This window comes from Ictidomys tridecemlineatus, chromosome 4 (assembly GCF_052094955.1).
Source record: "Ictidomys tridecemlineatus isolate mIctTri1 chromosome 4, mIctTri1.hap1, whole genome shotgun sequence".
Lineage (NCBI taxonomy): Eukaryota > Metazoa > Chordata > Mammalia > Rodentia > Sciuridae > Ictidomys > Ictidomys tridecemlineatus.
In genome coordinates, this window is record NC_135480.1 from 21431156 (window position 1) to 21446384 (window position 15229).

General features: G+C 58.6%; 1 protein-coding gene across 2 annotated transcripts; it reads right to left on the reverse strand.

Annotated features, from left to right (window-relative positions):
- Positions 1–2926: 2926 nt before the first annotated feature.
- LOC120889572 (uncharacterized) lies at positions 2927–10050 on the reverse strand. 2 transcript variants are annotated; one of them, XM_078046174.1, is made up of 3 exons: positions 9153–10050; positions 8962–9030; positions 2927–6277 (listed from the first exon to the last, which is right to left on the reverse strand). In XM_078046174.1, the coding sequence occupies exon 3, from the start codon at positions 5958–5960 to the stop codon at positions 5052–5054; it is 909 nt and encodes a 302-aa protein (XP_077902300.1). In that variant the 5' UTR covers positions 5961–6277; positions 8962–9030; positions 9153–10050; the 3' UTR covers positions 2927–5051. The 2 variants fall into 2 exon arrangements, with proteins under 2 accessions (XP_077902300.1, XP_077902299.1); XM_078046173.1 differs by having other exon boundaries at positions 2927–9030.
- Positions 10051–15229: the final 5179 nt, after the last annotated feature.

Here is a 15229-nt window from a genome sequence, read left to right on the forward strand (position 1 = left end):
GATGCATGGGCCCAGGGGACTCTCCATTCTGAACTGCCCGTCCTTTTGAATGCAAGCTGGTGATTCTCTTACCAATACAATCCCCTCAAACGTGATGGATTTCCCGTGAATCACACGTGTAGCCACTGAAATCCACACAATTCCTTGTGAAGACACTTCTCTCTCCATGTTAGTGGGATCCATAAATTCACTTGGTACTTGTTCTATTCTACCAGCTTCTTTGGGTGACAGCCTTGCTAGGTGTCCTGCCACCCCACCCCCCCCACCCATGTCACTCATTCCCCAGCCTCCAGGGGCAGTTTCCCCACAATCCACCCAGTCCTCACTGTCTGTTCCTCAGGGCACAGCGTGGCTCCCAGATTTGCTTCTGGCTAAAAAGCAGCCAGGTCCAGGCCCCCGTTTCTTGAGCTGTTGTCAACTATAGTCATGCTGCCTTGCCACTTCGTATAAAGTGATTTAGGATTTCTCAAGTGGCTCCTCTGCTGTCCCCTGTGTTCACTGATACAGTGGCTTTCTGTGGATGGGTTGGTGGCCGGTGCTGGCTGTGGGCTGGGCTCCCGGCTGACCTCCACGTGGCCTCTCGTCCTTCCAAGGCTAGCCCGGGCTAGCTCAGGTACCAGAGGGCAGAGACGGAGCTGACAGGAGTGGGCAAGGCACCCCTCCCTTCTGCCAGGTTCTATTGTCATAAGACCCCGCCTCCGGCTGGGCGGCTCAGCACTGCCACATGGCCGTGCCCAAGCTGGGGTGGTGCCGACAGTCACCCCCAGGACCCTGGGCTTCCCTGACTTTGCTTTGCTCCCCGGATGGCCCTCTGCTTCCTCTGGGAGCTCCTGGTCCGCAGTCCGTTCTGTTTTCCTGTTTGGTGTAAACTGTTGAGTTGCCAAGAACATCATCCTGCCCAGGAGAGCTCAGGTCAATTTGGGGAGGGTCCAGAGATCGTGCAAAGGATCACGTCAGACTGGATCTCCAGGGGCCTGAGCTGGGAAGGACCGGAGACCCTCCCCGGCCTCCGAGTGCTTCCCCGGCCTCCGCAGCCGTGGGGCCTCTTCCACGCGCCTCCTTTGTCTCTGGGGACCGACTTACTCTCATGCTGTGGTTTCCTCCCCTCCCTATAATTTTGGTCTCAGACACGCAAGAGAGAGTCTGCGGTCGGAGGGGGGGTGGAAGGAAAAGCTGGCCACATTGATGGCCACGGGGACCCAGTTCTGCAGATCCTACAGAGCCAGGACCGCCCCCACCAACGAGAGACCTTGGGCCTCTAAGTTCTGACCTTTGTGAAGGGGAAGGGGTCTCTGGCCGCAGTGGCTGGCCGCCCACCCCTGGTGCCCCAGCTGCAGATGACAGGGCGGGCACCCCGGGTACCACCGTGGCTTCTCCTCTGGGCTGTGGGGGTGAGGTCCAGGGGCAGCTGGACTTCGGTCGCGACTCACCCTGGGGTGCTGCGGCCCAAGACGCTCGGGGTGTGGTCCGCCGCCGCCCTCTTTCCCCCAGGCTGCCTCACCACGGCTCCTCATGGTGGGAGGGCCTCCACCATCTCGGGACGGGGCCTGCGCCCTGCTCTGTCCCTCATGCATGTGGTGGCCCTGGGCTCATCTTCCCCAGCTGCCCTTCTTCGCCCACAGGGGGGAGGACCTGGCCTTAGAGATGCGGAAACTCGCGGCTGGCTGGGCAGCCGTGGCCATGAGGACACGTGGCGTCGTCCGCCCCGACTGCTCTGACGGCCGTCGCTGGCCTGGGGTTGAGAGGAGAGGGCAGGACCCGCAGGCCTGGGGCTCAGTCATGGCCTGGACAGCGGCCTCCGAGGACCCACGGCTCCCAACGCTGCAGCTGTCCACCAGCCGTGGCCTGGCAGGAGGAGGGGCCGGGCCTTCGCCTGGCTCTGTCTCCCACACAGGGTCCCCACAGCCCCTCGGCGGCGTCCCTGGGCAGGGGACAGAATACTCCCTGGATCCCGGGGACAGGCGGCTCGGGGAGGTCTGTGACCCTGTCTCAGCCGTCGGTGTCATGGGAGCAGCCTGATGGGAGCACCCTGTGTGCCCAGGGGGTCAGGAGGCCACGCGGGGGAGTTCACATCTGTGACTTCGTTCCCAGGGAGCGCCTGGCTGAGGTCTGGAAGCTTCCGTGCAGTAGGAGGCAGATGGAGAGGAGCCTCTTGCCTGTGGCTTTGTGTTTGAGTGACCCAGGTAGCAGCTGCTGTCCACCTTGCCTCCAAGGACTAGAGGAGACCCCCTGTACGCCCTTTGCCCCCAACCCTACTGAAGTTCAAAGCCTCCTGCAATTTTTTTAAAAAACTTAACTTTCAATGTGGTGCTGAGGATGGAACCAGGGCCCTTTACCACCGAGCACATCCCCAGCCCTTTTCACTTTTAATTCTGAGACAGGGCCTCCCTGAGTTGCTTAGGGCCTAAGTTGCTGAGGTTGGCCTTGAACTCGCGATCCTCCTGCCTCAGCCTCTGCTGGATGATAGGCACTGGACTCCGTGCCTGGCCAAAGCCGCCTGCATGTCTGCTCATCCCCAGCAGGACGAGCGAAAGGGCTGTCACTCCCCTCGGGGACAGCTCCCTGGGCGCTCCCTGCGCTGGGCACCTCTCTCTCAGCCTGGGGAAGTCTGCTCGGTTTTCACACCAGGGACAGGGAGTGACAGCTCCCGGGTTCAGCAGCTTCCACTGTCGTCACGGAGAACCCGAGGTGGCCCGGCCACAGCTTCCTCGCGTCCCTCAGCAGGGGCTGAGGGCTGAGGTGGTCCTGAGCTGGGCCCTGGAGCCCGCGCCGCCTTCAGATCCCGGCTTTGCAGCTGCTGTTCCCAGGCAGGTAGGAGGTGGGAAGCCACCGTCCCTGGAAGTCACTGTTTTGTTCCAGAGGATCTTACATGTGTAAGGGTCCAGCAGAGCGTCGGAGGGAGAGACCACACAAGAGACCAGCCTGATGCAATTGCAGGGGGAAGTTTTATTGAACCAGCATGCTGGGGCTCAAGGCCCACTCAGGAAGGGAGAGCAGCCCAGAGCCCAGAGCAGAGGTCAAGAGGAGCTTAAGTACACTTTTTGGAGAGGGTGGGGGGCTTTGCATACATCAGAACAAATCATCTTGAGGCGCGGGAAAATTGAACAACAACCCTGAGCCATGATTAGTACATTTATTGGCGGGAACAATCTGGGCAGGGGTGGTTGGTCACCCCTGAGCGGGGTAACATTTCAACTGATTGGTTTTGTGGCCTGGATGCTTACGTCTGAGCTACTTGGAGCCCTTAGCTAATAAACAACCAGGGAATCAATGGAAATATTTACTGGGCAGTTCAGGTATTGTCCTAACAGCTACAGAGAGTACAGGTTCCGGGGGTAGCAGAGGAATTTTAACAATACCTGGCCTATTATTATTATTTTTGGCCCAAGCCTTTCAACTTAGAAACCTTACAATCCCCAGTCTTTTACACTTTAACTCAGACTCTTGCAGCTTAGAGTCAGCTTAGAAATTTTACCTTTACACATGGAGCACCAAGACCACCACGAGTCAGTCTGCCCACTCTCTCTGGATGACCTGGAGCAAGCCGCTCATTACCGCCCTGAATTCTCCACCAGAGGCCGCCCCCTCTGAACCTGCCATGTCTGCAGGAGCGGGACCTGGAGCTGAGCCCGGGAGACGTCTTTCCTGTGTGAGTACGGCACAAGGTGGGGGTGGGGTGTCCCCCAGCAGGAGCCCCTGGCCTGCTCCGCGGGGAGCTCTCTGGGAAGGACCTGGTGCTCTTACCTGCTGCATGGAGCAGATCTCTCCGCGCTCCTGTATCTCCTGGTTGCGCTCCAAGCTCTGCGCCCACCAGGGCTGCAAACCAGTGCAGACCCCTGAGCTTGGGGACATGGAGCACATCCCTTGCCTTTTAGTTTCTCTAGAAAATGGGGATACTGATGGGCCCCGCATGGTTGTCCTGAAGCTGAGACAAATTGGAAGAAGCAGTGACGGCAGGGCCAGCCCCCACCCCCAGCGCCATGGGGACAAGATGTGGCTGTGGGTCCCGCCCCGTGGCCCCCCTGGACTTCTACTGGTTTCCTGGTTCGGATTCTCCAGACCCAGGAACTCTGGGAGAGAGACCGCACCTGGCGGAGGCTCCCCGCGGCCATCCCCCTCCTGCCCTGGGACAGGATGTTCAGCGGCCCGCAGCTGCCCTCCCACCCCCTTGTTCCTGGCGGCTGTTGACGCACCTGCGACAGTGGGTGGGCGCCGAAGTGGGGCATGCTCCTTCCGGGGGCCTCCCCTTCCCGCCCTCCCCTGGTGCTGGAGGCAGGACTGTGCCTGCCGGGACCACGAGGGCTGGGGAGCCACAGACCAAGGCTGGGAAGCCCCGCCGGGTGGAAAGACAGCCCTGGTGCCGAGACCGCTGCCCAGGCGCTGAGGTCGGTGGCCGGGGCCTTCAGAAGAGGACCTCGGGCAGCGTTGGCGGAGCCACTAGGCCCCTCTGCCCCCCGCCCTTCACTGTGGGGGAGCGCCACCACTGGCACCTGCAGCCCTGGCCAGACACTGCTAATGCCTTGACCTTGGACTTCCTGCAAAAAACTACCTTTCCCTCGTATATGGACGACCCTAAGGGACTGCTCCAGAGGGCAGACGGGCAGGAAAACCGCCTTAGGTTTGGATGGGCACTGAGAAGACGGCCATTTCCACCTGACTTGAGCCCTCCTGCTCCTGGGCCATCCTTTTGGTAGCGTGGTGCCTCCCGAGGGGGTTCCTCTGCCGCTCTGCCAGCCAGCGACCAAGTGCCCCACGGCTTCAGTGTGTTCCGTGCAGAGCTCCCGCAGTCCCCGGGCACTGAGACCAGCACGTAGGAGCTGTCGCTCCCCAGGGACGGGAAAGGCCCCTCCCAGGGCCGCCTCCCCCAGCTCCGGGCTCTGGCAGCGCTCCCAGGCTCCTGCCTTCCTCCCAGCACTTGTCAAAATACTTCTTTCCCAACAGAATCAGGTCCTGGGATGAGTCCATGGCCCGCTGTTAGGTTCATCCAAGCGCCTCCGCTCTGGTGACCTGCTCTGTGGGACGCGAGGGCCAGCCTCCGGTCCCTTTGATCTCTAAGCAGAGAGCAGAATGCAGGGAACCTGAGACCGCCGTGGAGGGAAGCTGCGGGGCCCAGTTTGGAGGCCCCAAGCAGAGCGGGGGTCAGGGAGCAGATTAGAGGACACGGGTCTGGAAGGGCCCTGAGTGGCAGGCGGGAGGGCAGGACCTTGGCTGGGTGGCACAGGGCAAGCCCAGGCCCCAGAGACCTTGGGAAGTGAAGCTGGAGGAGGACCCGTGGAAGAGTCCTGGAGACCCCTGGCGGGAGCTCGGCCTCCACTGGGCTCAGGGCGGATGGGGGCTGGGGTCGGTGCCAGGAAAGAGGGCGGTTGAAGTGGAGCTGGCAGGAGCGGGAGGGGCTCACCAGGCTGGCCTGGACCCGGGAGGCTGGCCCAGGGACCTAGCGGGTCCTCCCTGACGTCCAAGGCCTCCTGGGAAGGCAGATGCGCCCTGGTCACGAGCAGAAGGTGGCCCCGTCTCTGGGAGGGACTGTAACCCTGTGTGAGGCGGGGAGGGGGCTGGGGGGTCCGCCTCCGGAGGAGGCAACTAGAGCTGGAAATGAAAACTGTGCCCCCAACCCCAGGCAGGATGTCCCCGGTGACTTGCGGCAGATGTCGGCGCAGCCACGTGGGGGGAGCCGACAGACTCCTCGGGAAGCTCCAGGCAGAGCGCGAGGCTCGAGCGAAGGCGTTTCCAGGGCGCGCGGCGGGGGCGCGGCCCGGGGTCTCCACCCCTGGACTCTCAGGGCCAGACGCCACCTCCGCGCTCTCCGGCCCGGCCCTTCCCCTCCCCGTCGCCGCCGCCCGCTGCCCGGCTGTTTCCTGCTCCGCTGAGGCTGTGACCCCGGAGAACACGGCCACCCGCCCGAAATAGCACGCGCACGTTAATGGACCGGGCAGTGACGCACGCGGGCGGTTTCCAGGCATCCGAAGGTGTCACGCAGAGCTCAGGGTCCCCAGGGGCCACTGGTGCCTTGTTCCTCTCTGGAGGAAGCTGGAGGCCCCCAAATGTCACCACCTGTGTCACAGCGCATTTCCATCCAGCACCCGCTGTGGCGCTCGGGCTGGTGGCTGGAGGAACAGCACCTGACTGTCCAGGGCTGTCCTACCAGGGGCACGTCCTGCCCAGGGCTTTGGCACGCCCCGTTCCTGTTTGTGCTCTAGTCTGGCACTGGGGCTCCCACACAGGCTCAAGGTGCCTTGGCTTTGGGGTCCTCCACTCAGATGTAGGACTGCTCCCGTTTCTAGGAAGAAGGAGAACGTTCATCCAGAGAAGCTGAGCTTGGATAGTTAAGGAGGAAAACTGCCATCAGGGAGAGTGGCAGGGGACCCAGAGGACCTGTGACCACTCACGGGCAGCAGGGCCAGCCTCTGGTCTGCACCTTTCCCCCAGGGCTGGTTTCCAGGACTTGGAGGAACAAGGACTTAGGGATCAGGAAGCCACCCCCTCCCTGGTGGCACCCTGCACTGTGGAGTCCCAGTGGCTTGGATGCTGCCCACATGGCCTTGGCCCACTCCTCACTCTCTACTGGTGGTTGCCGAGTCATGAGGACTGGACGGAACAGGGCGGCTCAGGGTCAGCATTGAAGACAAGGCCCCGGAGCCACCCGCCTGGGCCCATTCCTGCTTCTGCCACTTTCTGGCTGTGTGGCTTTGGGCAGGCAACTGTCCCTCTCTGTGCCTCCTTTTCTCACCTGTAAAATGGGGATGGTAGCAGCTGCCACATCACAGAGCTGTTGTCCCAGCAGGGACTTTCCACAGTGCTTGGCACACAGTCAGCACCAGGCACAAAGCATGTAACCACCACAGTGGGCACACAGTAGGTGCTCAATAAACTGTAGCAAGGATGGGGGGCGCTGCCTTCTTGCTGGCTGTGAGGCCTCTGGGCTGGGAATTCTCAGTCTGGGCTGCGCATTAGATGGTGTGAGGGTTTTTTCCTAAGTGCCAGCACTGGGGACCCACAGAGCAGGGGTCCTTAATCAGCCTGCACAGGCCCGGCATGGAAGGATCCTTGGATAGGCGCCCCCCCCCCCCGGGTGATACTAACGAGCAGCCAGGGCCCAGAACCTCGGTAGCAAACAACTGAGCCTGAGCCGCTGGCTTTAAAGGAGGGATTGTGAGGAGGTGGGTCAGGGTGGCCTTTCCTACGTGGTGACATTTGAGCTGAGAGCTGAATGTTGGGAAGGAGGGAATCAGGAGAAGACCTGGGTAGAGGGGGTTTCAGACAGTGAGCAGAGGGGGTGCAAAGGCCCTGAGGCAGTCATGAGCTTGGCCTATGGGAAGAAGAGCCAGAAGTCCAGGGTGGCAGGGAGGTCCTTGTGCCAGAAGATGGCCTTACCCAACCCTGGATGGCAGGAACGTACACTGAGTCCCCTCCAGCCAGAGGTACAGAATTAGCCTTTGGAACGTCAGAGGGCAGCTGCGGACACCACCCCTCATGTCCACTGCTAGGAAACTGGGAATTCCTGATCCGGGCTCAGCTTAGCCGCCCGATCCGTGGCGAGGCCCGGGCAAGGGTGGGGTCCAGGTGCTTCTGTCCCCAGGTGCAATCACCTGGAGCAGGAGCTCGGAGGGCGGCGACTGCGGCTCTGTGTGCACGTCCTCCCGGGAGCGGCGTCCGTCCTGCCAGCGGCCCACTCTGCTGTGCTTTCCACGCCCGACTGCGTGTCTGTCTGTCTGTCTGTCCTGCACTGCGTGTGTCTGTCAGCCACGCAGGACTCATGGCTGTGCCGGGTCTGGGTGGGGCACACACTGTGCCCACGTGGAGGCGGCAGCGTGGCCCTGTCCCCAGCAGACTCGGCCCCGCTCTGCGCCGCGGCTCCCCTGGGGTCCCGTGGCTGCGGGCCCCAGTCCTGGGCACGGCACTGCCCGCCGTGGCGGTGGCCCGGTGGCCGGCTCTCGTGAGGAGTGCGTCTGGGCAGCTCCTTTGTCTGGACGGTCCCCTGGCTGCCCCCAGTCCCTGTCATCCAGGCCCTTCCTCCAGCTGCGTCCTGGAGCCTGGCTGGAGCAGGAGGGACGGCGGCCTGGCCTGGGGCCCGTGGGTGGACACCCTGCGGAGCACCAGCCCCGAGCTGTGCAGCCCCCCACCCCCCTCCCGATGACAGGAAGGGAGGCTCGGCCAGGTGGCACGTGGCCAGCGAGGTCAGGTCAGGGCCCAGAGGGTGTGACCTCTGGGAGCTGCTCTGGTTCCCAGCGGGGTTGGTGACAGGTGTCCATGGCAACACGACCCAAGCCAGGCCTGAAGGCCTCCCTCATGGGCACTTGTCCAGCGTGAACCAAGCTTTTACCCAAGGTCTGGCCTTGAACTTCAGCTAACATCGGTATCAGCCGCTCTCACGGCCAATCACCTGCGCTTCCTGGGACCACGGAGACTGGCTGCTCCCACCTGCTCCTCCCGCCAGCCTCCCTGAGCTCCACCCCAGGGCCTTTGCATGTGTTGTTCCCTCTTCCCACACACCCCTTCTCCTGCTCTTCCCCTGGCTGACTCTTTCTTGGTACCTGGAGCCTGGCTTGGATGTCACTCCCCAGAGAGGCCTGTCTTACTCAGTCCCTTGCCTCAGTCACTTGTCACATTGTGCTTCAGAGCACATATGACCTTTATGTTATTTGTCATGTTTACCCTGTCTTCCCTTCTGGAATATAAGCTCCATGAGGGCAGGGCCCTGGTCCGTCTTATTTCGCCTCTTCACTTCAGGATCAGGGGCGGCATGTAGTATGAGCTCAGTAAGTACTTAGCAGCAGTTCAACGCTTTTATCGAGCACTGCACACGTGTCAGGTACTGAGCATCATCTCACTGCACACTCACAGTGACCCAGAGCCCAGGGGACTGCTGTTGGAATGTTGTGGAGGAAGGACAGAAACGTTCCGGAGGGAGGGTAGGAACCTGCCTGCGGCCACGGCTGGTAAGTGGGGGAATCGGGGTCTTACCGGTGTGTCCCCTGGAGCCGTAGGCGGTGCTCTGCTGCGTCCTGAAGCAGGAGAACAAGAGGCTCAGACCTGGGGACAGAGGGCAGCTGTATGGGTCTCCCGCTGCAGCAAAACACAGCTCCCGGAGCCGGTGACCTACAACAGCTCCACTGAGCGGCCTCGGTCCTTTGCGCTTGGGCGAGGCCCTGCACCTGGGCACGGGGGGCGCTGGCTGGACCGGGCTCAGCGCCAGGAGAGGTGTGTGGCGGCGGCTCTCCGACTGGCCCTCTGCTCTCTGGAGCGGCCCCGCGCCTCTTTCAGACGTGCCCTGGAAGCCCCTGCTGGGCTGAGCCGAGGTCCCCTGCTCCCTTCTGGGGACGTCCTTGCACACTTTTCCGGTGACTGAAGGATGAGACCCTCCAGAGGAGTCCAGTGTGTCCCAGTGTGTCCACCTCGTGCTCTGGCTGACGTCGGTGCTGGGTGCTGCAGGCGTCCCAGCTCCTGTCTCAGGACGGAGCCAGGCGCAGAGCGAAGGCCCTCTGGGTGGAGGAGGGGGTGGCGAACTCACGGAGCACAGGCCACGGCGGAGGGTGGTGTCGGAAAGCCAGCCCCGAGCCCCGAGATCCTCACGCCTTCTCATCCTCGCGCCTTTAAACCCACGGCGGGCTTCCACCCTGTGTGACTCGGGCCAGCTGCCTAACCTCTCTGAGCCACGTTCCCCATGTGCACCGTGGGCAGATGCTGGGGCAGCTGGGATCTCCAACCTGCTCCCTGAACACCCAGGTTCGGGTGAGGACGGGGGCTCAGGACGTGTGAGGCCCTGCCGAGGTGGCACCATGTGAAGCAGATTTGGGGCCGAGCTGCCCCATATTGAACTCAGACCGCTGACTTCAGTGTCCAGTCCTCCTGCCCCACTTCCGCTTCCGGGCGTGTAAAGGCCCGCCCCCCTCAGCCTTGGCCCTGCTGTCCCTCCCCGGGGCCTCGAACTGCGGTGGGGAGTCCTCCGGGGCCACTCTTCCCAAGCGCGGCTCCAGATCAAGGCTCATTTTCCCAGCAGTGACAGGCACGGTGTCCCCTGAAGAGCACCGTGACACGCCTTGGTTCAGTGCTCTCTCTCTCTCTCTCTCTCTCTCTCTCTCTCTCTCTCTCTCTCTCTCTCTCTCTCTCTCTCTCTCTCTCCCCCATAGCCACACAAAATGCCAGAGAAGAACAGTTTGGCCTCTGGCCACAAAGCGGCCACCCTGGCCTCCCGCCAAGGCTCCGAGGCCCGGCCTGCGGGCGGCCGCTCTGATTCCTGTTAAAGGCAGCGGGACTGCGAGGCTGAACCTGTGAGGCCTGGAGCCCCAGCCTCCACCCAGGCTCCGGGCAGAGGTGACCTGAGACTTTGGGGTCCACACCTTCTCCTGGTGTGACTGCTGTGTGCATAACTTTAATGTAAAATAGTGTGAAACAGTTAAAAAAAATAGTTGGAAGAATCCCGCCGGCCCTCCCCCAGCTCCACCCAACAATGACCCCTTCCGTGACCCAAGAATGTCATGGAAATCGGGAGACGGGTGCTGGCCCGTGTCGCTCACTCAGACAGAGGCCTCATTCAGAGTCTTTTCTTTCACGTGTTGTGCTCCATCATCGGGTTTTGGTCCTTAATTTTTGGCAGTTGCCCAGCCTCCGGGTGAGATCAGTGGAGCAGGTGGAGGAGTCAGCAGGTCCAGCCCCCACCCCTCTGCCTCCTCTTCCCCGAAGCAGCCCGTCACCGCCTTCAGGGGACCCCTCTGCTACTCAGTTCCCCATCGCGGCATGAAGCCCGGGTTGCTGGGGTGTTTCGTGTTTGGCAGCCTCCGTCACCTCCCGCCACAGGAGATGAGTTCCAAACCTCGGCCCTCTGCCCCTGTCCATCCCTGCATCCTTCCTAAGTAACTGTCCCATCATTTGAGTGAGGTGGCACTCAACCTTGTGACTCTTACTGGCTTGTTTCATTTGCTTAGTTTTCTGTGTATTCATCACGAATATTGTCACGGCGAACTTCCAGCCAGTTGTCCAAATCGCTCTTGGTATCTTCGTTATATCCGGCTTTCTCCAATCTCATGATCCTGAACAAAGTCTCCCCAGAACCTTCCGGCCATTCTGAACTGGACGTGGGACCCTCTGCAGAGGGCACGGTGGATCTCCCTCCCATCACTTGAGGCTCCTTTCACCAATTCTGAGCTGGGTTTCCGCTTCCTGGATCCACATCTCTCTCTTTCTTGGTTCACACCCTTATTTTGGTGGGGCGCATCCTTCAGTAGCTTTCTGAGAAAGGGTGAGAAGCACATTTCTCAAGACTTCGCACGTGGAAGGATATTTTTGTATTTTGGCTCGACATAGGAGTCTAAGTGAGGAATTCTTTCCCTTCAGAATTGTAAAGGCTCCGTGCCACTGTTTTCTCGCTCCCGGGTTGCTGTTGAGTAGCTGAAAGCCTTCCCCTTCTGTCCCTACCTCCTGGAAGCCTGCAGACTCCTGTGTTCTGGCAAAGTCCTAAAACTCCCCATTGACGTTCCCTGGTGGAAACCTGCTCCACTTCCCCAGCTGAGCCCTGTGGGGGCCTTTCACCCTGACCTTCCCGTCTCTCAGAGTGTTTTCCTCCGTTGCTTTCTCGGCGTGTCCTCTGCACATCTCCATCTTTCCAGAACCCTCTAATTTGCGTGTTGGTGATCCCACCCGTCCTCTAATCTTACCGTTTCTCTCCGGGTTTTGATGACTTATGGTGTGACATGATTTTGAGAGTCGTCCTCAACTTTGTCTCCCAAACCTTCTAATGACATTATTGTTTCTGTGTCCTGTTGTCCCCTCAAAGCTGGGGGTGGAGCTCCGTGGCTGGCACCTGTCTGTCCTGCTCAGGGCTCTGGGTTCCCTCACGAGCAACACACACACTCACACACACACACACTCACACTCACACACACACACATTCACACACACTCACACACACATACTCACCACACACACACACACTCACACACACATTCACACACACTCATGCACTCACACACACATACTCACCACATACAGTCACCACACACACACTCACCACACACACACTCACACACTTACACACACTCATGCACTCACACACACACACACACTCATGCACTCACACTCACACACACATACCACACACACATACACTCATGCACTCACACACACACACTCACACTCACACACACAACCACACTCTCACACACACTCACACACACTCACACACACATTCACACACACTCACACTCACACACACACATACTCACCACACACACATACACTCATGCACTCACACTCACACACACACACTCTCACACACACACTGACACTCACACTCACACACATTTCTTGTGTTCTGTGTGTGTTTTTTTAAGGCTCCCTGTTCCTTCCTCCCTGAAGCGTCACGCTGTTATCTCTTTCTGGAGGGAAAGGGTTTTGTCCTGGGCGGTCACATCACAGTGATTTACCGAGGTGACAGATGGGCACCGTCTCTCCCAGGTGCAGTCCGTGTGTCTGTTCGGGTCTCGATGTTCACATCAGGAACTTTCAGGGGTGTCCAGCGTCCTCCACTGTCCACTCTTGATTCAAAAGCCAGGCCGGTGCTGACCACGGGTGCTGACCACCTTAGGTTCCTGGGCTAATAGTCCAGTCCCCCAAGAACGAGGACTTGCTGGTTCCCACAGTCCCCGACTCACACCCCTTGATGAGGCCGCAGCCTCCCAGCGCCACGGCCCTGGACCCTGATGTCATCGTGGCCACCATCCACCACAATCAAATGGCTGCAGGCATCTTGGAGCCAGGAGCCTGGTGAGATCCAGAGAGGATGTCTGCCAGCTCCAGGTCACGCTGGAACCTCACGTTTGTCCTCGCTGTCCTGGTCCCTGGTTCCCCAGGCCACTGGCTGGTGGAGAAGGGGAAGAAGCTCCATCCTTGTGACAGAGAGTCTCAGAACCTTTCAGACACAGGGCTCCTCTGCCAGGTGGGGTTAAGTGTGCATGTGTGTGTGTGTGTGCATGTGTGTGTGTGTGTGTGTGCATGCATGTGTAGTGTGTATGTGTGCGTGTGCATATGTGTGTGCATGTGCATGTGCGTGTGTGTGCCTGTGTGTGTATGTGCATGTGTGTGTGCATGTGTGTGTGCGTGTGTGTGCATGCATGTGTAGTGTGTATGTGTGCGTGTGCAAATGTGTGTGTCCATGTGTGTGTATGTGCGTGTGTGTGCATGTGTGTGTATGTGCATGTGCGTGTGTGTGCATGTGTGTGTATGTGCATGTGTATGTGCGTGTGCGTGTGTGTGCATGTGCGTGTGCGTGTGTGTGCGTGTGTGGTGTTGTGGGTGGGCATTTCTCCCTTTGTTCCATAAATATTTGCTGAGCACTCCTCTGCACTGTGTCCCAGGCCTAAGCTAGTGAGGGCAGGACATTTGACAGAATGCCACTTATTAACTGTCGCCTGGCACTTGAAGCAAAGGACAAAATCTATCCTTATTATTAAATTTTTAAAATATTTTTATTAATTGTTGATGAAATTTTTTAATTTTATTTATTTGTATGTGGTGCTGAGAATCGAACCCAGTGCCTCACACATGCTAGGCGAGCGCTCTACCACTGAGCCACAGCCCCAGCCCCCCCTCCTTATTATTAAATTGTATAATTTTGTTAAAATCTATCCCTTATTTATCGTGGAGTCGGCAGAACACGGCCTCCACAGTCGAATGGCCGGGTGGGCGGACACTGCTGTGCACGAGGGGAGCAACCTTGGACGAGGGGCTTGGTTCTCTTCACTTCAGGTCCTCGTCCGCACAATGATCAACAAAAACCAGACTCTTCATGGTCTAAGAAACAATGAATTCTAGAGAGGCCCAGAGCCGGGCTGCTCCTGCACCGGGGGAGACGCTGCCTGTGTGTGGCGGAGAGAGGAGCTGCCATGCGGACAGGGGGGCTTTGGAAGGACCAGAGAAGAGCATTCCAGCCTCGGACTAGAGTCTGGATTGGCGGTCCCACTGAGTCTGGAAGAATCCTGAGTGTGAGAAGTCACCCAGGCCAGCGAGAGGGACAATTTTCAATACAAAAGAAATCACTTAGTCCCGCAATGCAGAGCCCACCTCCCCGCCCAAGTTCTTCTGGAATGCAGAGCAAGGAGAGGCAGGCGGGAGAGCGCGTGCAGAATCTCGCACATTCTCCCAGCGATGGGATGGCGGGACCCCAGAGAACTTGAATTTAAATGAGAACCAAAAATATCTGGAACTGCAGCCCAGCCCTCCCCGCTCAGACACTGACAAGATTTTTAAAAGGCAGACGATGTTGGTGGTTGGTCTAATTACAGGCAGCTCCGTCTAATTAAAGCTGTTTCTCATCCCGGCTCAATTACATGCCACGAGCGCTCGGAGGGACCCACCCGTGTCTCATCAGCAGACGGAGAGGGCCGTGGCTTTCCAGGAAACAGACAGAGCCCAGACCAAAGAGGAAAGTAGGCTCCCTCAACGGCAACTGGTTTCGACCCACACTCAACAAATTAGTGAAATTCAACACTAGACAAGAGGAAAATGGGAACTGTGACCCAGGATCAAGAGAGAAAACCCAGGAAGTGGAAGCAGACCGGACCCAGGTAGAGGGATAGAGAATAATATACGATAAAGGTGTGTGTGTGTGTGTGTGCATGTGTGTGTGCGTGAGAGAGAGAGAGAGAGAGAGAGAGAGAGAGAGAGAGAGAGAGAGAGAGAGAAACACTGAAGCACACAGATTGCCAACATGGTATTGAGATATCAATGGAGATTTTACAAAATGACAAAATGGCAATTCTGAAAATCAAATACAGGTACTGAAAATGTATCCGGGGAAACAAATATTAGGCACAGAAGAGAAAGGATCAGTAAACTCGAGAACAGGGAAAATATATATGTATCAACACTGAAACACAGAGGAAAACAGATTGGAAAAACAATGAACAGAACGTCTCGATCTGCGGAATATGCTCTCAAGCAGTTTGCAGGCATAAAATGGGAATCCAGGGAGGAAAGGAGAAAGAAAAATAAACTTGAAAAAAGTGACAGCCAAGACATTGCAGTGAGGTTGATTAAAAAACAAAAACTAATGATAAATAGAAATATGTTTGAAACATCACGTACAGGGACAGAAGGATGAGAGCGAGGGCCGGCTCCACACCGGCACCGGTGCAGTCAGCGCGCCGTGGAAAGCAGCTCGAGTCGCTGCAAGAAACCAAACCCATCATCCTAGGAGCCCAGAGCCCGTGAGATTATCCTCCCCAAATGGAAGCAA